Source organism: Gobio gobio (assembly GCF_949357685.1).
Source record: "Gobio gobio genome assembly, chromosome: 23".
Classification (NCBI taxonomy): Eukaryota; Metazoa; Chordata; class Actinopteri; order Cypriniformes; family Gobionidae; genus Gobio; species Gobio gobio.
Genome location: NC_137119.1, coordinates 26,148,946 through 26,173,320, shown reverse-complemented (window position 1 = coordinate 26,173,320; position 24,375 = coordinate 26,148,946). Strand labels below are relative to the sequence as shown.

Genomic DNA, 24,375 nt, shown 5'->3' with positions numbered 1-24,375 from the left:
AATCTATTTGTTCTCTATTTCCAAAGGAGGTTGTCACCGAGTCTTGCTCTGCTTATTGAACTAAATTTGTTAATGACCTTGATTGGGAAAGTGTTTGGTTATTACCTCATACGTTTAAAAAAAAATTACAAACAAGATAAAATACATTTCTTTCAAGATAATACACAAATTCTACCCTGTCAGACATTTCCTAAGTTAAAGGAAGACATTTATGTTGGCTGCTCTTTTTGCTCTTCGCACTTGCAAACAGTACCCCACATTTTCTGGCATTGTAGTCACATAAAAAAAAAGTTATGGTATGATGTGTCTATGTCTATTGATTAAAAGGTACTCTTTAATTTGGTACTCTAAAATTTGAATTTAATTTTTTAGATATTTAAAGCATGAAAACAGTATGAATAATAATAGTATAATGATTAATCATTTTATTAGTCAAATTTTACATTCATAAGTGTAAGTTTTCTAACAAAAAGCCCTTTTTCTCAGTAGTTCTTAAAGAATTTGAAAATCATTTAACAAAAGATTCTATATTTCAACCGTTGTATTTTCAATTCATTATCCACTTAAAATTAAAAGCCAGACATTGTTGTTTGAAACAAAGCATCTGGAAACGGTTTTCTCTGAAACAAACCATGGCCATTAAGTAAAAATACAGTTTATTAGGTAAAGTTTATAGTCATAGAGGAAATGAAAGGGTTAGTTTTCACTGACGTCAGGAAGATAAAGGCAGCATAAAGACAGTCTATTCGACACTCACGTACACAGGGCGGTCTAGCGCGCGTGCTGTGCGGGGCTGCTGTTTATGTTACGCGACTTCCTGGTAGATTTTGACCGGTTTAGTTTTTCTTGTACAGCTCCTCGTAGACTCTGTAATAGTTACCTATGATGAAGCAGAGTGGTCGACAGACTAGAACGTAACGTTACCGAAAATGAGACTGACGCTCATGCTGAAAGCACTTCTTAAAGGAACTACTGCAACAATGTGAATGTTTTGTGCTGTAAGTATGAAACATCGCATGCTACATGTTACGTTGGGTATGTCCCTATTTGTTTATTTACGTATTATAGTAAGTGGCTACTTTTGTTGTTTGTTCTAGACGGCCAGTATGTCGTTTATCAGAAGAACCTCATCGCTTTAAATCCAAAGAACTTTGCAGTCTTGCAACCTGCGCGTAAAAAAATTGTAAATTAAATGTTGGCCTATATATTTTAAATATTTAAAAAATGTGGTGCCAAAATCTTTCTTTCTTTCTTTCTTTCTTTCTTTCTTTCTTTCTTTCTTTCTTTCTTTCTTTCTTTCTTTCTTTCTTTCTTTCTTTCTTTCTTTCTTTCTTTCTTTCTTTCTTTCTTTCTTTCTTTCTTTCTTTCTGTGTGTGTGTGTGTGTGTGTGTGTGTGTGTGTGTGTGTGTGTGTGTGTGTGTGTGTGTGTGTGTGTGTGTGTGTGTGTGTGTGTGTGTGTGTGTGTGTGTGTGTGTGTGTGTGTGTGTGTATGTATGTATGTATGTATGTATGTATGTAACCAGAGGCGGACAGTAGTGAAATATTTTTTACTTTTAAGTAATTTTATTTTTGAAGTAAATTTACTTTATCAGTGTGCTTTTTTTTTTTGGAAAACTTTTACTTCACAACATTCCAAATCATAATAATGTAATTTTTACTGCACTACGTTTCATATTGAATATCATTTAATAATTATTTACATAAAACATGTAGTACTGTATACTTTTACACAAGTAAAAATAATTCAAAGTTTTACTTGAGGACAAGTAAGAAAGTAGGCTAATACATTTTTTTTTTATGTAATTAAGTATTAAAGGTAAAAAAACCAGCAACGCCAAGGTCATGGGTTCGATTCCCAGTGAATGCATGGAGAGATCAATTGTATAGATGTGCAATCTTGTTTGCATTGTATATCACTTTGGATAGAACTAAACACGTCTTCCAAATGCATAGTTGTAGCCTAATTGTTTTTATTTTATTTTATTTCTATTTTATTTATTTATTTATTTATTAATGATGAAGGATCATATTATATTATGCACATACTGGTTTGAATGTTTTCAAATCAGTGTTATTTTATTATCATTTGTAGTTTTTAATAATTTGAATTTATTTTTATATTTTGTTTTATTTTAGTTAAAATTTTAGTCAAAGTTTAAGTCATTTTGTTGTGTGGTTTGTCATTTTTATTAGCTACTTTTATAAAGGGGTCCTTGATTATGATTTCACTTTTTTTTTACTTTAATTAGTGTGTAATGTTGCTGTTTGAGCTTTAAACAGCATCTGCAAAGTTACGACGCTCAAAGTTCAGTGCAAAGGGAAATATTTTCTTGTACATAAATCGCTTTTTAAGGACTACAACAATCAGGTAGGGACTACAACGAGCTTCTTCCCGGGTTTGTGACATCACAAACCCTAAAATTGACATAAACCCTGCCCCCGGGAACACGCAACAAAGGGGGTGAGGCCATGATGGGCTGCTTTAGATAAGAGGAAGAGTTCTAGTCGAGCACATTTGTGAGTCTGTTCAAGCTGTCGCATCTGTCTTTTCACCTTTATTGCAATACATGTAACACAAATGCAATAGCATGTCATAAAAGCAAGATGACAACATAAGTTATAACTGTAATTAAACTAAACTATACCTGTTCAATATTCATGCAGCAAATATTCTCTGACTCTGAAGGTATTTTAGAATTTTTATGGTTTTAATTTTTTAGTTAAGGAGAATAACCCTGTCTCAAATGGCCTGCACCATTAATGATTCACCTTCAAAACGAGAGTGTTCTCCCATACCATTTCACATAATGTGACTCGAGCATGGGAAACTATAATCTATAGATGCCTCATATAGAAGACATTGTCCCAGATAGTGGATCCTTAGGGACTTTGTCCCTTTACATAGAGGATATTCTAGGATATGCCAAATTAATGACCAATACAGTTTATATTTTTGTCTGCCTATTAGTCTGCCATACAAGTCTAATAAATTGAGACATGCAATCTAAAATTTTAATTTTTTTTAAATTTGGTTTACTCACAGGAACGATATCTGCCCTCACCTATGTTTTCTAAGTTGAGATCATGACGAAGAGATCCCGTCGAACACTAGATCAGGATGACCCTCTGTGCTGTTGTGAGTACATTGATCGTCACGGCGGGCGCAGTCACATGGCAGCATGTTGCTGTGACTGTGAGGATTTGGATGACGCTTGTGACAGGTGAGCGAGGGACCACTAAAATAGCACTTTGAATTCATAGATTTCTACTTTGGGTGTTTTCACACTTTTAGTTCGGTTCTCTTGTTTCGTACTAAAAAAGAAAATCTACCTGGTTTGCTTTGTCATTTTTAACAGCAGATCTAAACCGAAGGAATAAAGATACAGTCACAAACTAACGACATATAACTATCACTTAAAATATAGTAAAATGTGTTAAATGAAGAATAAAATAGAATATTTTATTTTACAGATGGATGAAGAAGGAGCCTCAAAACACAGGCTCTCTGTCTCGTGTAGTTGCCACCATCAGTGATCGTCTGCGAGTGCCCTGGATATCTGGTGCCCATCAAGTTGATCTATCGTTGATCCCTCCTCTTATTCTGCTTCCTGTGTTTTTGCACATTGCAGCTTTACACTACCTTCTGGGTATTGTAGTGCTAACAGCAGTGCCCGTCATGGTCCTTTGGTACTACTTTGTTACTCACCGAAAGAAAGGACGCACTTTATTCTTCCTCAGCCTCGCCCTCTTCTCGCTCTTCTACATGTTCTACCTCTTCATCACCGAAGTCGTCCCTCGCGGTGATGTGAATCATCTTCAGTCGGGCGCTGTGACGGCGGGTGTTGCTCTCACTGTCATTTCTCTCATAATCACCAAGAGGGGGCCGGGCTACGTCAGGCCTCGTCCATCTGGCACTCACAGTACAGTGACCTATCACAAACCACCACCTGATGTAGATGCCGATTATCTAAATGGAGAACGACACCAGGTGGTGATAGCCAATCATGCCGGTCCTACTGAACAAACTGATGAATCTGGGACAGCACAGGAGAGTGTTCAGAGGAGGAACTTTTGTACAGTATGCAAAGTGGTGCGTCCCCCAAGAGCTGGACACTGCAGGATCTGTGGAGTGTGCATTCTGCGTCTGGACCACCACTGTGTCTGGTGGGTTCCTTATTCATGAGGGTCTCAGTCATTATTATCTGGTAAATTTCATCAGCAGGTAACATGTTGGGGCAGGGTTAGGGTTAGGAAAAATAATAATAAGCATAAATAAAATAAAGCACCATTAGTATTATTTGCATTGTAAAATTATTTTAAACACAAACATAAAATTAAACACATTTTCTCTCCAAGTTCTCATTATTTCAGTGTGAAAAAGATCTAATTTTGAAGCAAAAATGTGTGTGTATATATATATATATATATATATATATATATATATATATATATATATATATATATATATATATATATATATATATATATATATATATATATATATATATATATATATATATATATATATATATATATATATATATATATATATATATACATGTATTTATTAGAAAAATTAATTGTATCCTAAATAAAAGTGTGTGCTTACATAATAAATGTGTGTGTACTGTGTATAATTATTATGTATATATAAATACACACACATGCATGTATATATTTAAGAAATATTTGCATGTATATACTGTATATATAATTTATCTTATATGTAAATATAATTTTTAAATAAAAATATAACATATTTTTCTTAAATATATACATGCATGTGTGTGTATTTATATATACATAATAATTTTATGTATATTTATGTAACTTTTATTGGGGATGCGATTAATCACGATAATTTTTTGCTCAGCACTAATATAAATAAATATATATTATATATATATATATATATAATATTTAAAAGTGCTTTTTTACTCTTGAAGTATTTAGTCATTTGTACATTTAATTTAACAGAGTTTCTATTTTGTTTATTTACTTATATTATGTATTTATTATGTATTTATAATACTGCCTTTAAATTATGCTGAATGTAATGTATGTGTACGTATAATATACGTTTTATTTTACATTAATTTTTGCAATTCATCAAATACAATCACAATTTTTATATAAAATATTTTACTTCAATTTGACATGAAAATAATGTCACAATGCAACAAGTTAATGGTGCTAAATATGGTCAATTTTCATGCAATATTTTTTATGTAAATGTACAAGTTAGCATTTCAAGTATACAGGCAATCTCAGAACATTCCAGCTGTACATATATTATAGCCTATATAATAGGGCATCAGATAATATAATAATAATAATAATAATATAATAATATGCATCAGAGTCCAGCACAGCTGTGAAATATCTTGTTCTTCATGTAAACATATGTGTAATGGAGACAGTGAGTTGATCTCACCCTCTGCATTCTTCTTACTCAGTGTAACTGATATGTGTAATGAATCTCCAGGTCTCAGTTCAGTGTCTTGTTGGTCATTTTGGTTTGTGTATAGGATCAACAGCTGTGTGGGACAGGCCAATCACCTCAGTTTCCTCCTGACGCTTGTATTCTTTCTGCTGACGTCGCTGTATGGGATCAATTTGGTTCTTCGAAGTGTGTGTCCCCACCAGAGTGTGCTGACTGCACTGCTCTACTGTCCTGACGTCTACAGGCAGTACAGGTGTGTATTCAACAGCAAAACACACACAAATGTTTCTGCTGCTTTACCCTCTATTCAAACCTTTCTAATCACCACCTCTATTCCTTCCAGTTCATTAGTTCTTCATGAGAAAAGTCACTTTAAATGGTAAATTTAATGGAGTTTTGTTGCCGTTCTGTTTGTATAAACTGCTCCTAATACACCATATCAGTATGTATCAGAATCATTAAGAGAACAAAAATCTGTCTTTCCCAAACATCATCTGCCATTCTTCACACAAACACATAGTCTTGCCTGACTTATGCTATTCCTAAGACAAAAGTTCTGGGCTGCAGTGTTATTTTAGTATTTTTTGAGAAATATGTTTTTAGTTTTTAGTTTTAGGTTTTAATATAATTTTATTGTTTTTTTTTATATTTCTATTTAGCTATACATTTATTTCAGTGTCAGTAATTCTAGTACTTCTCAACTTAAACTTTTAATGACATTTTATTTCAGTTAGTTGCCAAGGCTAAATTTCTAGATTTCTAAGTTTTTCATCCAATATTTATATTGCATCACAATTAACAATTTTTTTTAAATATAATTTAGGATTAGTTATAGTTAACAATAACAATAGTGGTGGGCTGCTCAATTTAAAAAAAAGCAAAATTTACTGAGGGAAAGAACTACAATCCCATGAAGCATTGCAAACAGCATAATTAAATTAAAAGCAATTGAGAAATATAAAAAAAAAAATTCTCATGTTTTGAATTTATATACAGTGTGTGTGTGTGTGTGTGTGTGTGTGTATATATATATAATACACACATGCATACATAATACATACATATATGTATGTATGTATGTATGTATGTGTATACAGTGAGGAAAATAAGTATTTGAACACCCTGCTATTTTGCAAGTTCTCCCACTTAGAAATCACGGAGGGGTCTGAAATTGTCATCGTAGGTGCATGTCCACTGTGAGAGACATAATCTAAAAAAAAAAAAATCTAGAAATCACAATGTATGATTTTTTTAACAATTTATTTGTATGATACAGCTGCAAATAAGTATTTGAACACCTGAGAAAATCAATGTTAATATTTGGTACAGTAGCCTTTGTTTGCAATTACAGAGGTCAAACGTTTCCTGTAGTTTTTCACCAGGTTTGCACACACTGCAGGAGGGATTTTGGCCCACTCCTCCACACAGATCTTCTCTAGATCAGTCAGGTTTCTGGCCTGTCGCTGAGAAACACAGAGTTTGAGCTCCCTCCAAAGATTCTCTATTGGGTTTAGGTCTGGAGACTGGCTAGGCCATGCCAGAACCTTGATATGCTTCTTACAGAGCCACTCCTTGGTTATCCTGGCTGTGTGCTTCGGGTCATTGTCATGTTGGAAGACCCAGCCTCGACCCATCTTCAATGCTCTAACTGAGGGAAGGAGGTTGTTCCCCAAAATCTCGCAATACATGGCCCCGGTCATCCTCCTTAATACAGTGCAGTCACCCTGTCCCATGTGCAGAAAAACACCCCCAAAGCATGATGCTACCACCCCCATGCTTCACAGTAGGGATGGTGTTCTTGGGATGGTACTCATCATTCTTCTTCCTCCAAACACGTTTAGTGGAATTATGACCAAAAAGTTCTATTTTGGTCTCATCTGACCACATGACTTTCTCCCATGACCCCTCTGGATCATCCAAATGGTCATTGGCAAACTTAAGACGGGCTTGGACATGTGCTGGTTTAAGCAGGGGAACCTTCCGTGCCATGCATGATTTCAAACCATGGCGTCTTAGTGTATTACCAACAGTAACCTTGGAAACGGTGGTCCCAGCTCTTTTCAGGTCATTGACCAGCTCCTCCCGTGTAGTTCTGGGCTGATTTCTCACCTTTCTTAGGATCATTGAGAGCCCACAAGGTGAGATCTTGCATGGAGCCCCAGTCCGAGGGAGATTGACAGTCATGTTTAGCTTCTTCCATTTTCTAATGATTGCTCCAACAGTGGACCTTTTTTCACCAAGCTGCTTGGCAATTTCCCCGTAGCCCTTTCCAGCCTTGTGGAGATGTACAATTTTGTCTCTAGTGTCTTTGGACAGCTCTTTGGTCTTGGCCATGTTAGTAGTTGGATTCTTACTGATTGTATGGGGTGGACAGGTGTCTTTATGCAGCTAACGACCTCAAACAGGTGCATCTCATTTAGGATAATAAATGGAGTGGAGGTGGACATTTTAAAGGGCAGACTAACAGGTCTTTGAGGGTCAGAATTCTAGCTGATTTTCTCAGGTGTTCAAATACTGATTTGCAGCTGTATCATACAAATAAATAGTTAAAAAATCATACATTGTGATTTCTGGATTTTTTTTTTAGATTATGTCTCTCACAGTGGACATGCACAAACGATGACAATTTCAGATCCCTCCATGATTTCTAAGTGGGAGAACTTGCAAAATAGCAGGGTGTTCAAATACTTATTTTCCTCACTGTATATATGTATATATGTGTGTGCATTCAAAACATGATTAAAAAAATTTGTAAAAATATTTTTTATATCTCTGTCCGTCCAAAAATAAACAAGTTGATTGCTGAAATAGACTTTTACAGAACGCTCAACTCAAGATCTTGACCAAAAATTGATGCACCTCTTGATGGAAATAACATCACAACATTTATTATATCCATCAAGAGGTCCATACATTTTTGGCCAATTCATGTGTGAAAATGATTCTTCGTGCTCCCTCCCAACCGTTCTTTCACAATTTGAGCCTGATTAATCTTGTCATCCTGGAATATGGCCACGATGTGTCTTCCTACGTGGTTGTTTAAGAAATGAAAAGCTATATATATGACGATTATAAAATGCAATTTAAAAATCATTTGAAAAATGCAGGCTGGTGGCTTCAACAGAAGCAAATACCATTGATTAACAACCTCATAGCTCACAACAAAGTCTTTAAATATTTATAAGTTATCATTAAAAATCAATTTCCCTATGGAGAAAATGAATGGAGTGTTTATTTCCGGAACCTGACTGTTGCACTCTATATAATGTGATGTCATGTGAGTGACAGGTTGTCCCATCATCAGAGATGTCGCTGCAAGAGCGTGGGGAACTTATTTTGATTAAAAATTATGAGGGCACGGATAAATCATTTATAATACATACTGCAGTATTCCATAAAAAAAAACAAGATTTGTCCATTTTGATTACATGGTGACTGTTCATAGCAGCGTTTTCAGTATTTAGGATATTAATAATATAACACGTTAATAATCAACCCGTTTGTCTTGGTCTTTCTGTTGGTCAGCTCTGCTCTGTGTTTCACCTGTGCCTGGTACAGCAGTATCGTGACTGGAGGTTTGCTGCACCTGCTGATCTTACAGCTTATCAACGTCAGCTGCAATGTGACAGAACGCGAAGCACGCCTGGCTCTGAGAGAGAAAAGCGCTCGCAGCCGTCTCTGGGGCCTGATCATCGACACCGGCGTTTACTCCCAAGATTTCTGTAGTAACTGGACTGAATTCTTGACCATGAGCAAGGCTTCAGAGCCGTCAAACAATAAACCATCAGATCTGGTGTAGACTCTAAACTGGGTGTGTCTGCTGATGGAAAAGTCTGTCTTTAAAGTGAATTATCACTCATATACTACAGTGAAGTATAATGTTGTGCTTCTTAATGCCTTCAACATCCATTCCGGAGTCAGTTTTATGACTCTAAATATTGTGGTCAAGGTCTCAGAGTCTATTGAATGTTGTGGATCAGTAGATGGCAGTGTTGTAGTATATGTTACATCTCTACCAGTGTAGTTCAACATTGTGTGCATCATTACTCAGGTGTGGTTATGCGGTGGATAGTGTTTACACATGACTTGACATTACAGATATTATGTTAAGTTCTCCCTAAATACTTAGTTTTTATTAATAATAATAATAATAATAATAAACATTCATTAGAAATAATACATTCATTTTGTTCTTTTAATCAGTCATTTTTTTTGTCATTTCACTCAGAAGGAACCATTTGAAACTTGCAGTTGTATTTAGTTTTTACAATTAAAATTTTACAATTTCAACTAATACAATTTTAAAATCAAAAGTTATCTGTACCTGACAAACAATAAACAAATGTATTTTTATGAACGAACATTAACAGAGACGAATAAATGCTATAAAAAACATATTGCTCATTGCATTAACTAATGTTAACAAATGAGACCTTATTGTAAAGTGTTACCACAAATATGAATTTCTGGTATACATCCACGGCTAGTTGGATCAGTTATGGATTGTACTGTCTAATATTTGATCTTTCAACTCCAGAGTGTGTCTTGTATGTGAATGCACATTCAATGTCAAACCTTATTTAGTGCCTTTTTGGGACTAAAAGAAGTTATGCAACAATGCATCTATATCCAGACGGCACACAGCTTTAAAGCTGTCATCTCAGTATGAATGTTTTATGTTGAGCTTCAGGTTTGTTGTTAGGAGTGCGTGTGTGTATTTTCTTTTCATGTGCTTCAATTGGGGATAAATCTATGCAGCTTACCATCCGGCTACATTTCAGTGTTTTTGAATCAAAGTTGGTTTCGTTCCATTAAATGGCTTCTAAGCACAGAAGCAGATAAAGAAACACTTCAAAATCCGGATGTTTATTTGTTTCATGTGAGACGGTTTTATAATGTAATGCATTTCATTCTACAAGTTGTTCAATTACACTGTACCATGGAAAAATAAACAAGCGTAAAAAGATTAAACACGGTGGCTCATCAAGCTGCAGATGTTTTCAATGTCATCTAATGATGTCATGTAACGCTTGGCAGTTGCAGCCTGTGTGTGCTGCTTAAAGAGGATTTACAGAACGCCGCAGGGAGTCGAAAGGGGAGGCGTGGAAGTCAGGCAAAATCTCTGCCACTTTACGTCTGAGTTGATCTCTGCGTGCCTCTCTTTCTTTCTCTTCTCGCAAGACAACGGGAAGACGCCTCCAGCCAGCAAAACACTTCTTGACAGCTCTCCTACAAAGTCAGAGCAAACTTCATATTTAGGTTTGGCCTTATGGTGCAGTAAAACTGAACATTCTCACTAATACGACATATGTTGACCTGCTGTTGTGCTCCTCTGCCCGCTGCTCATTGTCCCAGGCTGTTATTCGCTCCTCTGTAGCGTGATCTAGCAGTGCCGTGAACGCCTTCCTCTGGGTGTGTATCCTGTGGAACCGCTCGGCTCGTGCTTCCAGTATACAGCGCAGATCTTTTAACTGGTAAATATTGAAATAAAAGGTAGAAAATTACTCATACTTAAGGATAGAGGTTTATTAATATCAATAACTCTTAATATTAAACGTAGGCACATGAATTGGCGGTGAGCTCTCTTGGCTTGGGCCAGTAAGAAACCACCCAGTAACCAATTAGCAAGTCCCTGTTGGCGAGTTCTGGGAATAATTTCTTTACAAAATGTAAAGAAAATAAATATAGTACTTTTTTTATTTTATGTATTTCATTAATACATTTTAATTACCTTAATAATACAATATAAAGAAATATATTTAAATAAATATTTACAACAAACAAACAAATATTAATATTAAAATATTGAATTCATAATTCATAAATATTCATATTATATATTATAAATATATATATCAAGTTGATAATACACTTTTTGGCTAAACGACATTTTATTATAGATATTAAAATGCCTCAATATTTTAATTGATTTTATTATAAATAATACAATTATTTATATGCATATAAATAAATATATGTCTGTATATTTACTTATATTAAATTGATAAGACTTTTTAAACAAACAAATAAATATTAAAATAATTCAAGAATGAATAAACAAATATGCATTTAATTTATTATAACTTTATTCAAATGTTTGTTTATTTTTTTAATAAGTCGATAAGACACTTTGTGGCTATACCAAATTTCATTATAATATGTCCAAATTTATTTTAATTATATAAAAACAAATATTTATTTATTTGTTTGTTTATATCTATAAAAGTATATGTACTAAGACTATTTTTAAACAAACAAATAAATATTAATATTAAAATAATGAATAAATACATTTATTAATTATTTATTATTAATTAATTAATTTATAATAAATCGATAAGAAATTTTAAATAAACAAACATATTAATATCAAAATTATGAATACATAATACACATATACTGTAGGTAACAGTTCACAATAAGGTTGTATTTGTTAACATTAGTTAATGCATTAGTTAACATGAACTAACTATGAACAATACCTATGTTGTTAAAATTAGTTAATAAAAATCCAGCTGTTCATGGTTTGTTCATGTTAGTTCACAGAGCATTAACTAATGTTAACAAGATTTTAATAATGCATTAGTAAATGTTGAAATTAACATGAACAAAGATGCAGTTCATTAGTTCATGTTAACTAATGTAGTTAACTAATGAACCTTATTGTTACCCATATTTATGTATTATTTATCATCATTTAATTAAATAATTTATTTATAAAGACACCTTGTGGCTATACCAAATTAGGTTCTCTCAAAATCTGAAGCTTTTCTAATGGCGTTTTACCCTTTTCCAGCTCCACACGGCCCTCTGAAGCAAGATCCGGTGATACAGCTGGCTGGCACTGGCCTCTCTCTCTGCGTGGGCCTCGTCCACAGACTGCCGCCAAGAGCACAAGCAGCTTCTCTGCAGAGCCAGTGTGTAATGATCCACCGCTCTCTGGAGGAGACCGAAAAAAGGCAAAAGCACCCGGACATAAATAACCGTCAGCTTTAATTAACAGTGTCATTACCTCATGCACTCCGATGGTTTATATGCATCGCAAACTTTCCCTGCTGACTTCCTGTGGGTACTGTAAAGATAAAGACGCCCATGCGACTAATTGGACTTTGAGGTTTCTACTCTCCTGGATGTGTATCAATATCTAAACAACAATGCAAATTCTGAATTCAAAGCCATTCCATCATCTGTTTCTCTCTCTTGTCAATCTCTCCCTCTCAGTCGCTCCATCCTGCATCTCAGATATCCGCTCTCTGTTCATTTATTTCGAAAACAGGTGGTTGGCCAGGTGGAAACGCAACAGTATACTGTAAACATCATTAAAATTTGGGGAATGGACCAAGAGTTAATGCAAGGGAACAGCTGGTCTTCCTGTCTCTGTGTGAGCGGCCCATAACTCTTTGGATGAATAATTAAGTGTGTGAGGGTTTGTCTGGAAAGCAGGCGAATGGCCGGCATTGTTACTGTTTGTTTGCAGCACCGCTGACCTGTGTGTTGGCATGGCTTTGCTTCAGCAGGAGTTTCCATGGTGCCAGGCCTCGTTGCAGTAACAGGGTTCTGAGGTAGTGCTGGGCCGCCCGCTTTGACAGTTCCTGTTCCCATTCGGCTCTCTTCTGCTTCTCAAGCTCCCTCTGCATTCACATAAACACACAGAGTTCCTTAAAATATATAAACTGAAAGCTGCGTGCATAAACATGATGAATAAATAGATGTGTTTGCTTATGCAAAACTCGTTGTTGCCAAGTTATTCTGAATGGTTTTAGCATACTGCTAATCAGCTGCTAGGGCGTTCCAGGTGGTTGCACACTGGCATTCTGGTCCCTAAATAAGGCTTGGGATATTTTTCACCCATTTCATTATACGGAAAAGCTGAATTAGTTAGAAAAGTGCAAACACACCTCTCCTTAACAAGCCGTCAAAATAGCCACTAATAATAACACAATCTAATTAAGGAAAGCCTATAAATCCATGATAATGTGTTTCGCCACAGACCTTCCTCTGCTGCCTTTTCTCTTCCTTCTTCCTCTCCACCTCCTTTTGTTTCTCTTCTTCCTCAGCTCTGAGCCTTTCCTCCTCGGCTGCCTTCATTTGAGCCTAAAGAACAAAAAAGGAGAGGTTTGTGTCATCGCGTTGACTTATTTCCATCCTTCAAGAGAAGCAAGTCTTACCAGTTTCTCGTCCTGCTTCTGTCTCCTCTGCTCCTCAATCTCCCTCCTGCGCTCGGCGCGCTGGCGTGCTCGTTCCTCCATGGCTGAAAGAAACATAAAAGGAGAGTTGAGGGGTGACAGAGACATCAGTTAAGGGCGAGATTAAAGGGTCACTCTGAAGCTCTCCAGTATCTTCTTCTGATCTCATGGTTCTTTGGTACAAGTTTGTTTGTTTGTGCTGCCTGCATTTGTATTCAAGGCGGCATTCCATAACACCAACCAACTTTGCTCCCTGTCATTTCTAGTATCTCACCGATTAAGTCATGTACTGCAACCAGGATGAGAAATTAATCAGGGCTTGAAGCAAAACTGCCAACAAAATTGACAAAAATGTTCTGGATATAGAAAATATAGGGGGGAAATTACCCTTGTAGCATATCCCACTTTTTCTCTCCCCTGTTTGTTGAATATTTAATAGTCTGTGCTGTCATGAAGAGTTAACTAGTCATCAGTTTACTTCCTCTGTAGACACTGTGTAGCTAATATAATGTTTTTATGGGGAAAAAATATTAAATAAGTTCTAAAAAGGCAAGCTCAACAATGCCAAGCTCACAGAATGATAAAACTACAAACTAAATGTAAAAAAATTATAATATTTATAATAATAATAATAAAAAAGACTACTGTTAGTGTAATTTATAATGAATTTAATTATTTTATTATTAATTTAAAAATGGCAAATATGCAATGTTTTATGGGGAAAACGTACATAACTTATGAAGATACAAGCTCACCAGTGTGAATATCATCATAATTAAATTAAATTAAATAGACTTCTTATTTACTTTTAATAATTAATCTTTATATATATATATATATATATATATATATATATATATATATATATATATATATATATATATATATATATATATATATATATATATATATTCTACATATAATATTTATTTATTTATCAATCTGTGAGGGTTTTTCCACCTCCCGTACATAAATGAATTTGTATTAATTGATTTAATTTCAAGTGTTTTTCCATTCCAAAAACTTGGTTACAGTCCGCCTCACAGATTGATGAATAATATCATAAATGTAGGATGCTGTTGTAGAGTCGGTAGGGCCTTTTACACAGCAGAATGTTGAGTTGTGTGGGATGTTAACCTCCCGCTGAGACATGCAGACATGTGCACCAACTCCCTCAGATTGTCGAACAACCCTGATTATCGAATAAACGTGACTTTGCAATCAAAAACAATGAAACTTGAGGTTTAACACATGGAAGAGCTATTGTGCGGTTTTGGCATTGTTCTGGGCTTGCATAGTGGATTATGAGTGTACAGTGATTATGTGAATCTGTTTTCAATGCATTCAGCATCAGAGAGGGTTTAAATCTAGGGCATGGCCATGAAATGTATTTTCCATGCTTGGAACCACCATAGTGACAGCTTTTCCTAACTGCTTGATTGTGTATGTGTACGACTGACCTTGTACTGTAGGATGGGGAAGTGCTGAACGATGCAGAGATGATTTTTGGTCGGTGTGGCTGCTGGCGTTTTCCCCTGAGGCACTCTTTGTTCTGGGATTGTAAGGGGCATGAATATCTTTGTGAAATTGTAATTAACAAACATCTCCCACACACACACACACACACACACACACGGATAGAACAGAAGTGGGAAGTGACCCTTTGGTAAAATCTAGAGGGATTACATTGAGCACTTGAAATAAGGAAATATTATATTCTGATCCACTCTTGTGCCTAAGGTGAGAGATTTCTTACAGTATATTTATTCCGTCCTCTCCATGTAATCTCACAAAAATGTCAAGAAAAGTCAGAATCATATTTCATACCAAAATTTAAAGATAATAAGATACTATATTTCACATAAATAAAATCAAGCCTATTTTAAGCGATTTTTGAAAAACGCTGTTGAAAAGTGTATTAGACAAAGCACCAAAACACACTTGTAGCCAATCAGCAGTAGGGGGTGTGTACAATCATGATGATGTGGGAGGAGAGAGAGCTCGGTGCGCGAGATAGACATTAGTAGAACAACTATAGAAAGAGAGAGATGTCTTAAAATTTGTACAGTGTACAGCATGGGTCTCAAACTCGCGGCCCGCAAGATTAATGACATTTTGTGGCCCCCTACTTGATATCAAAGTTTAGTGTTAGTGCGGCCCGCACCTTTTTGCTGAGTCGTTGCGTGTGCCGCGCTTGCCATGCTTGCTGCCTCACTTCGTGTGTGTGAGAGAGAGTTAGCTTGCCCCTCCCTCATGCAGTATAATTGGTTGACACCGCGTGATTGACAGGAACAGAATTTGAGGCTGATCAGACAGTCGAAACGAATGTGGTCTAACAACGCTTGTCAATGTCAAAATAATTAAGATGGCAAATCAAATCAAAGTAGGCGGGGTTTACATTCTTTTTTGGCTTTTGTCTTCACACACACACACAGACGAGCGCGTCAATCTATCACTTAAAGGGTTAGTTCAAAAAAACTAACTAAAAATGAAAATTCTGTCATTAATTACTTACCCTCATGTCGTTCGACACCCGTCAGACCTCCGTTCATCTTCAGAACAGAAATTAAGATATTTTAGTTGAAATCTGATGTCTCTGAAAGTCCTCCATTGGCTAAATGGTACTCTACACTGTCAAGACCCTTAAAAGGTACTAAAGACGTCGTTACAAAGTCCATCTCACTACAGTGGTTCTAAAATAACTTTATGAATCGGCGACAATAGTTTTTGTGCGCAAAAAAACCCTAAATATCGACTTACATAGTGATGACGATTTCAAAACACGGCATCATGAAGCTTCGAAGCGTTATGAATCAGCGAGTCGATTCAGCTGTTTGAATTGCCAAATTTCAGCAGTTTGACACGCGATCCGAATCATCATTCGGCTCAGTGATTCATAACGCTTCGAAGCTTCATGATGCTTTGTTTTGAAATCGTCATCACTATGTAAGACATTATTTAGGGTTTTTTTGCGCACAAAAACTATTGTCGCCGATTCATAAAGTTATTTTAGAACCACTGTAGTGAGATGGACTTTGTAACGACGTCTTTAGTACCTTTTAAGCGTCTTAACAGTGTAGAGTACCATTGAGCCAATGAAGGACTTTAAGAGACATCAGATTTAAACTAAAATATCTTAATTTCTGTTCCGAAGATGAACGGAGGTCTGACGGGTGTCCAACGGCATGAGGGTAAGTAATTAATGACAGAATTTTCATTTTTGGGTGAACTAACCCTTTAATGCCGTTGCGGAGAGACTCTATTCTTTCCGGTGAAATCACAAAACAAAATGCACACACACAAATGCACACAAAATGCAACGTGTCCATGCTCTTAATATACAATCATTGATGAACATCTTTGATTTTAATGAAGAAAAAAAAAAAATATATATATAGGAGACCAGATTAGAACCCGAAACCTTTGACATGGTTTACTAAAATTCTACCACCAGACCACTAGGGAATTCAATTATTAACAGCGGATCTATGTATTTATTCACTCATGCGAAGAATCTCAGGACTAATAATATATTTGACGCAAATTAATGCAAATATTGTTTGCAAATAGCCCCAAAAAGATTATTTCCCAACTAGAATTAGACCTACAATTTCATTGTTCTGTTTGACCTGGTTACAGCCTTGCTTTGAATTAGTCTATTATTTTAAATAAAATTAAAATCATTCATTATTTCATTATTACATAATGATTTCATTTCTATAGGCTATATTTAAAAAAATGTAGTAGGCATGAGAAGCCTATGTTCTGAAGAACTGTTCATGTTCAGAAAGGAATGTTCAAATTCAGAGGAACAGTTCATGTTCGGAAGAAACATTCATGTTGAAGCACTGCTAATAATAAAGATTGAGAAGATTGGATCAGTTGTGCTCCTTTTTTTTGTGGAATACTTGATGCGGCCCAGCCTGACCCAGAGTCTACCTCCAGCGGCCCCCAGGTAAATTGAGTTTGAGACCCCTGGTGTACAGTGAAAACACTAATATTGGGAAATGTCATTATAATTGAAAATAACATAATTTAAAATGCAATTTATTCCTGTGATGGCAAAGCTGAATTTTCAGCATCATTACTCCAGTCTTCAGTGTCACATGATCCTTCAGAAATCATTCTAATATGCTGATTAGCTGCTCGGGAAACATTTCTTATTATCAATGTTGAAAACAGTTGTTCTGTATTTGTAATTTATTATTTAATTTAAATAATTTGAAAATTATTATTAATTAAATCGGGTTGTTTGGCTGATTGCCTTTATGAAAAAACAAAAACAGATATATTTTGTTTTTGGGAATATGCTACACACATATGAGGGTACCTTGGTTTTTCAGTACTTCCTCTTGCAGTCTTTGTGTTGGGTTTAGGTGGACAGCATGTGCTTATAGCTCCAGGAGGACCTGTTGCTAACAGTGCCGATTTCTCTGCCTCGTGTCTCAGTTCCAGAATGTTCTGTCTCTCTTGCAGCTGAAGAATCTGGTCCTGTTGCTCTTTCAGAAGGCGCCTCTGCTCTGCTACGGTTTGCTGCAGGGCCACATGGCCGTGTTTGAACTGTCCACCGCTAAGCTCTGCACTTCCCCTTCGGGTGGTCTGCTGCTGTTGCCCCTGACGGGCCCGCCTTAGCTCAGCCGATGAGAGAGCGGCATGGCGACGAGTTACCTGCCAGGCTTGGGTGGGCGGGCCCTCTGAACGGCCTGTGCTTTTAGTGGCTTGTGCAGTTGGCAAACTGCTTTCTGGAGCTGCTGGCACTTCCTGTGAAGGGATGAGGAGAATTTGTGGAATAGCTTCATCAGAATAAAAAAAAATATTACATTGCATGTCCTTACCTGATGGCTAATGTGTTCTGTAAGACTGAGTGTTTCAGGTGGGTTGGTAATTGGTGGAGATTTTTCTGCCCCTAGTTTCCCAGAAGCAGCCGCACTGATCAAGGCAGCCATTTTACATCGGGTTTCTTCTTGTTGTTGGAGAAGTTCCTTGCGATGACGTTCTACCTGACACCACACAAGCCAATCATTGAGGCAGCGCCTCAAAAGCCTCCTGCAGTCACTCTCCACCGCCTGCTGACAGCGCCTGTGGGAATGCCAGATAGGACTTAAAACCAGTCTGACTGCCAGTGTTGCCAAGATGAATGAAAGCTTTTAATTAACCTTTAATTAAACAATTAACATGCTCTTTTAATCGAATCGTTTCGTTAAAGTGCCTTTGCTTTGCTTTCAAATGTTTATCAAGCCCTGTGTTCAAAGTGACAGACTTTAATAAATTGAGTTCTCCTACCTGTGCTCCTGTCTCAGCTCTTCTTCAGTCCTTTCAGCCTCTTTTTCCTCTCTTCTGGCCCAAACAAGAGCCCGCCATGCCCGCCACGCCCTCAGCTGCCTCCTCCAATCACACAGCGCCGCTGCCTTGCCCATGCGCACTCTCCTCTCCATTATCACAGAGTACCATGCCGTAAAATGCCTGTGCATGCACTAAAACACATATGCAATCAGTCAAAAAACTTTATTTTACAGTATGTGCACTTACAGTGTACTTAGAAAGTAGTGGGCAATATAAGGTAACTAAATGGTTAGGTTTAGGGGTAGGTTCAGGGTTAGAGCCTAGTTATTACCCAATTATTATAATTACTATATAGCAGTGGCGGCTGGTGATAATTATTTTCACCGTTTTTTTGTGGTGGGGTTGGGGGGGTGGACTTTTATCTTTTTACACATTCATTTCCCACAGATAATTGAATGAGGAAAGTAAAAACAAAAAAACCCCAGCAACAACAGACTAGCATGTTGACTATTTGACCATAAATTTTGCTCTCCTTTCTTTCTGGCCAGCAAATTTCTCAATGACTCTCTGATTAAAGTCAGTCATCTCAGTAGTGTCATGACGTTTCCATTGTTCAGTCAGATATTTGAGGTCTCTTACCCCCGTTGTTGTCCACAAAACGTCAGTACCGGCACTTTGAAATAAAAGACAGGGAAAGCAATAAAGGGCATTGCTAACAACACATCCAGCCAGCCACCTACGTTTCTCATAACAAGCGCGTGAAGCTCCGAGTGCAGCTGTGTCCTCTGTCACTGGCCTGCTGCTGGATTTGTAAATCGCATTGGTCCGGTTCGGCATCTTCCAACAAACGCCTTGTGAAAGAATTTGGTTTAACTGCTGCCATCTCTATATAAGTGATCATCATCATAACAAGGTTTTGGCAGAGTCGGAGTGACTGTGTCGCCCGCGCACTTTCGCTTTAGTGGCCAAGAGCGGAAAGTTGAATGACAGGTGACGAGAACCAATCAGATTGGATAAAATAACACGCATCCAATTCTGATTCGCCAGGGATGCAGCGACCTGTGTCCGGAGGAGGATCTTTAAAAACCAATTAGAGACCAGCTTCAGGTCACATGCTGCCCGTATATTTTTGGACTCAGATAGACATCCATTTGTCCGGCGTCCCTCGTGCATGAAACCGCATGAAACATATTGAAGAACATATTAGTTAACCTATCAAAGCCAGTTTTTATTAAATGCTGAGGCTCTTACTAACAGCCGGCACGTCGTATGAGTAAAGTATTTTATTTTTATTTCATTTTTATATAATTTTTGTATACATGTATATTTCTGGAATTTTGATGGGGGCGGCGCCCCAGCGCCCTCTATTGACCAGCCGCCACTGCTATATAGTATGTCCATGTGGAACAGGCCTTTAAAATAAAGTGCTACCCAAAAAAAACATTGTTTGTGTTCATTGCATACAATATAATTAAAGTGTAATATCTTCTAACCTGCAAATTGAGAAGGTGAACTTTGGCTTCCAGGTTTTTCAGCTTAAGTTGAAGGTCCTTGTTCTGTTTTTTCTGTGTGGAATTATGGCATTTTGAAATGACAGAGCTCTTAGTGGCCCTTTGTTTCTGAAGCTTCTCCCTCTCCCTATGTAAGATGGAAATTAAAATGTCATGCAATCATCTCTTCAAAAATTTTAATGGCATTTCAATTGGAAATAATAGACAATGGCCCCAAAAAGTATTTGGACACTTAAAAATGTATTCATGTCATTTCATTAAACAAGAAAATATCAAACCAAGTGACATTTATCTAAAAAAAAATAAAAATAAATAGGACTCACTATACACTGCCCCAAGCAGTAAGAAATATAAAATGTATTATCATTAAATGTACAAACAGATCCTTCCAGATCACCAACGGTCTTGTCCTAAAATCGCAACTTAGGTAAATAATTATTAAATAATCATGCATATATTATAGAACAACGGCAGTGGATATAGTGGGACATTTGTGCCCCATGGTCCAGTGATCAGACCCTGGTATGAACTTAAGGGAAACTGATTTTATAAAACCACAAAAAAATCACCTCGTGAGCAGTAAAGATGAGAAATGAAGTTAGTTGTAGGAAAAGGTTTAGCACCATTTGTTTGCAGATGCCACTTTGTTTGATATTTTGACATTCATACATTTTTAATGGTGGCTAGAGTGTCAAATCCATTTGTGATTGTTGTACATGTTTCGTGCAAGCTGCTCCACACTCCTCTTCTCTTCCATCTCTCTGCGCAAGCGAATCATCTCCTGCTGTATCAGTTCTTCCTGTCTGCGTGCCTGCTGTCTCTTATTTCTCTGCTTCTCCTGTTCCAGTTGCCACGCTTCCTCTCGCGCCTCCCTTAGCGTTTCCTTCTCTTTACGCATTTTGTCACGCTCTGCATCTTTGCGCATGCGGTTCTCTTTTACCTGCTTGTGACGCACATCCATAGTGATGCTAGGGTCCCTCCAGTTCTTCTTATACAGGTCAGAGTCTACTTTGAGGTTCTCCATTATTCCAAAGTCCAACACCTCTGTTTCCATCAGGTCCTGGAGGAAATTATGCACTACAGAGTTGTCCTCTTCCTGCGCTAGGTGAAAGTACATGTCTAAAAAACAAAAAGAGATACTCCAGTTTAGTATTAAATTCTTATTCACTATGAAAAAAGCTGAAATAAAATAAAATACAGATATTAGATGACAAACTTAAACTCCAAAAACAAACAACAATTAGAAATGTTACTAAAAATGTGTGCTGTCAAATGATTAATCGCGATTAATCGCATCCAAAATAAAAGTTTGTGTTTACATGTGTGTGTGTGTACTGTGTATAATTATGTATAGATAAATACACACATGTATGTATATATTTATGAAGTCTGAAGTATATCCATGCAGATATTTCTTAAATATACAAATGTATTTGTATGTATTATATACATAATAATTGTGAATGGATATATATGATGTAAACATAAACTTTTATTTTGGATGTGATTAATTGCGATTAATCATAAAAAAATTATACAAATAAATTACAGCTATATATAAATATTTAAAAAAAAAGACAAAAGTCATATAAAATGTAAAAATAAAAGCCACCCCCCCCCCCCCCCCCCCCAAAAAAACCCCCACTCTAATAGTATATACATAATACTAAAATAAAACTGCATTAGATTTTATGGGATCTTTAAGGTAAATTCAAGGAAAACAAGGCAGGTAATTTGTTCATTTGTACCATCAAAGTTATTATAACTAGGTTGTGTGGTCTTAACAAGTTGTTTGGATTTCGAATCATCCTTTTTACTGGAACTCATCTCGTCTTCCTCCTCGTCATTATCTATTTCAAGCTCCAGACGTAACTTCTGGTTCATCCATTCACTTAGAATAGACTGAGCTGTGAAATACAAGAATAAGGACACGTCAGTATGGTTCTGATTTAAAAAATCGGTAATATTATGAATTAGTTAAAGACTACCTTCACTGTATGCATCATCATGATCCTGCAGCTGTTCTACACTCTGCAGCGCCATACTGTTTTTACCACCATGTGGTTTCTTCATGGAAAACACCTCAGCTACAGCGAACTCTGAAGCCATCTCCACCCTCTGAGAAGAATGAGAACAACAGAAAAAAACAACAGAAATAAAAATTATATACATAAACACAGACACTGCATCTCTTGTGAAAAAGAACTACCCTTTAGCATTCTTTAAAAAAAGAGTACTTAGAAGAGAAATAATATACTATAAGACCCATTGACTTCCATAGTAGGGGAAAAAAATTATTACAATGGAAGTCAATGGGGACCATCAACTTTTTGGGTTTACCCATATTCTTCAAAATATCTTCTTTCATGTGCAGCAGAAGAAAGAAATTCATACAGGGTTGGAACAACTTGAGGGTGAATAAATGATTCATTTTTTTCTTTCCACATTCAATATAATTAAGCAAACTTGTTTTTCACAAGGGATGACATACATACACATTAATTTTCCGCATGACATGTATTCAAATTATTGAAACGTACTTACCTTCACCCACTGTCTTATGTCATTCTCTTTCAGCTGCACCTGCAAAATGAGATATGAATTCAGCTCTGCCCAATTCAAAATAGACTGAGTCATCAAAATGTAAGCTGATCATTGAATTTAAACCAAGAGGTTTCCAGTCGCGTTGATGCCTGAAGTAGACATAAATTGAATATTTTGTCACACTGGCCTCACACATCTAATCACTGACTAAATATGCAGTCTCTCACCTTAAATCGGCTCAATTGCGGATAGACCTAAAGGGCTTTGCATTGCACATTTGAGCTAAATCCTTCTGCTAAGCCACAGATCCATTCATTCATTACTAATAACCAATGTGCATGACCAAAGATAACCCGAGTGTGACATTTATTTAGATTAATACCTCTGGCTGAATATTGTAAAAAGGGAAACATCACTAAGAAGTTAAACCTGTGAAGAACTGAGTGAGCAAAGACGAAGCAGGTTTTACTCGCCTTATTACTGCCTGGTGTTTTAGTCTTTGTTGTTTTCCAACGAAAAATATCCGTTCTGTCCATAGGCGATGCCATGGTTGTAAGATATTACAATATATTTCTACACGTTTGCAAATTATATATATAGCCGCATTTACAGTATGGCAAAAGTTAGCTTCATCAAAACATTCATGTACTTCAGTGAGAAACTTTTCACACAGCAATGGAATTGTGGGATTTGTAGTTTGGGCAAAGTGACGTAGCATGAGTCGGTGACTAAAAAGAACTACTTATCCCAACAAGAACTGATGAGGACTGAAGCGTCTACTTTAAAACCATGGAGACAGTTGTTACGTCTGTTATCACACCCACGAATGAAGCAAAAGTAGCGTGTCTACATAGACTATATATAAAAAAGGTTTATTCAGTCTATGGTTTAAACATTATATGTTCATTTTCATTGCCACATGTTTATATGACAAGTGCAATTTTATTCTTTATAATAATAACATATCAATAAATCAAGCTGTCCACAATAATGTCCACAATAAGTTTAGTTATTTATTTTGTATATTTTTCCGTGTTCAAATTTTTTCAACGTTTTAGCAATTGTGTTTTTGACATTTTTAAAATATATGTATATAGTTTTTATTAATTTTATTTCAGTTTGAGTTATTTTAGTACATCAAAAATGAAAACATTGCCTTGGCCACTGTAGCGGAAGGTTTTAATTATTTTTATTTTTATTTTATTATTATTGTTTAATTTAATTTTATTAAATTTTATTTCAGTTAACGTTTATTTCAAGTAACACATTTTTATTTATTTAGTTTTATTTTTAGCGTTCTTTGCTCAAGCTCTCTTGCAGGACTTAGAGTATACTACAATAAACAATAGGTATGCAACAGAAAACATTATTCAAAGAATTACCCGCTGTCAAATGCACAGCTATGTGC

General features: G+C 36.1%; 2 protein-coding genes across 2 annotated transcripts; one reads left to right on the top strand and one right to left on the bottom strand.

Annotated features, from left to right (window-relative positions):
* Positions 1-763: 763 nt before the first annotated feature.
* Positions 764-9,362, top strand: zdhhc23b (zDHHC palmitoyltransferase 23b). Its single transcript, XM_079805704.1, has 5 exons — positions 764-998; positions 3,044-3,221; positions 3,472-4,164; positions 5,529-5,696; positions 8,969-9,362. Exons 2-5 carry the CDS (start codon positions 3,085-3,087, stop codon positions 9,240-9,242), a joined length of 1,272 nt encoding a protein of 423 aa, XP_079661830.1. The 5' UTR covers positions 764-998; positions 3,044-3,084; the 3' UTR covers positions 9,243-9,362.
* A 929-nt stretch (positions 9,363-10,291) lies between these two features.
* On the bottom strand, positions 10,292-23,644 carry ccdc191 (coiled-coil domain containing 191). Its single transcript, XM_079805486.1, has 16 exons — positions 23,441-23,644; positions 22,968-23,006; positions 22,412-22,541; positions 22,172-22,330; positions 21,140-21,542; positions 20,406-20,550; positions 18,913-19,103; positions 18,465-18,708; positions 17,960-18,390; positions 15,090-15,181; positions 13,612-13,694; positions 13,436-13,537; positions 12,931-13,074; positions 12,230-12,382; positions 10,760-10,914; positions 10,292-10,672 (listed from the first exon to the last, which is right to left on the bottom strand). Exons 1-16 carry the CDS (start codon positions 23,513-23,515, stop codon positions 10,501-10,503), a joined length of 2,718 nt encoding a protein of 905 aa, XP_079661612.1. The 5' UTR covers positions 23,516-23,644; the 3' UTR covers positions 10,292-10,500.
* Positions 23,645-24,375: the final 731 nt, after the last annotated feature.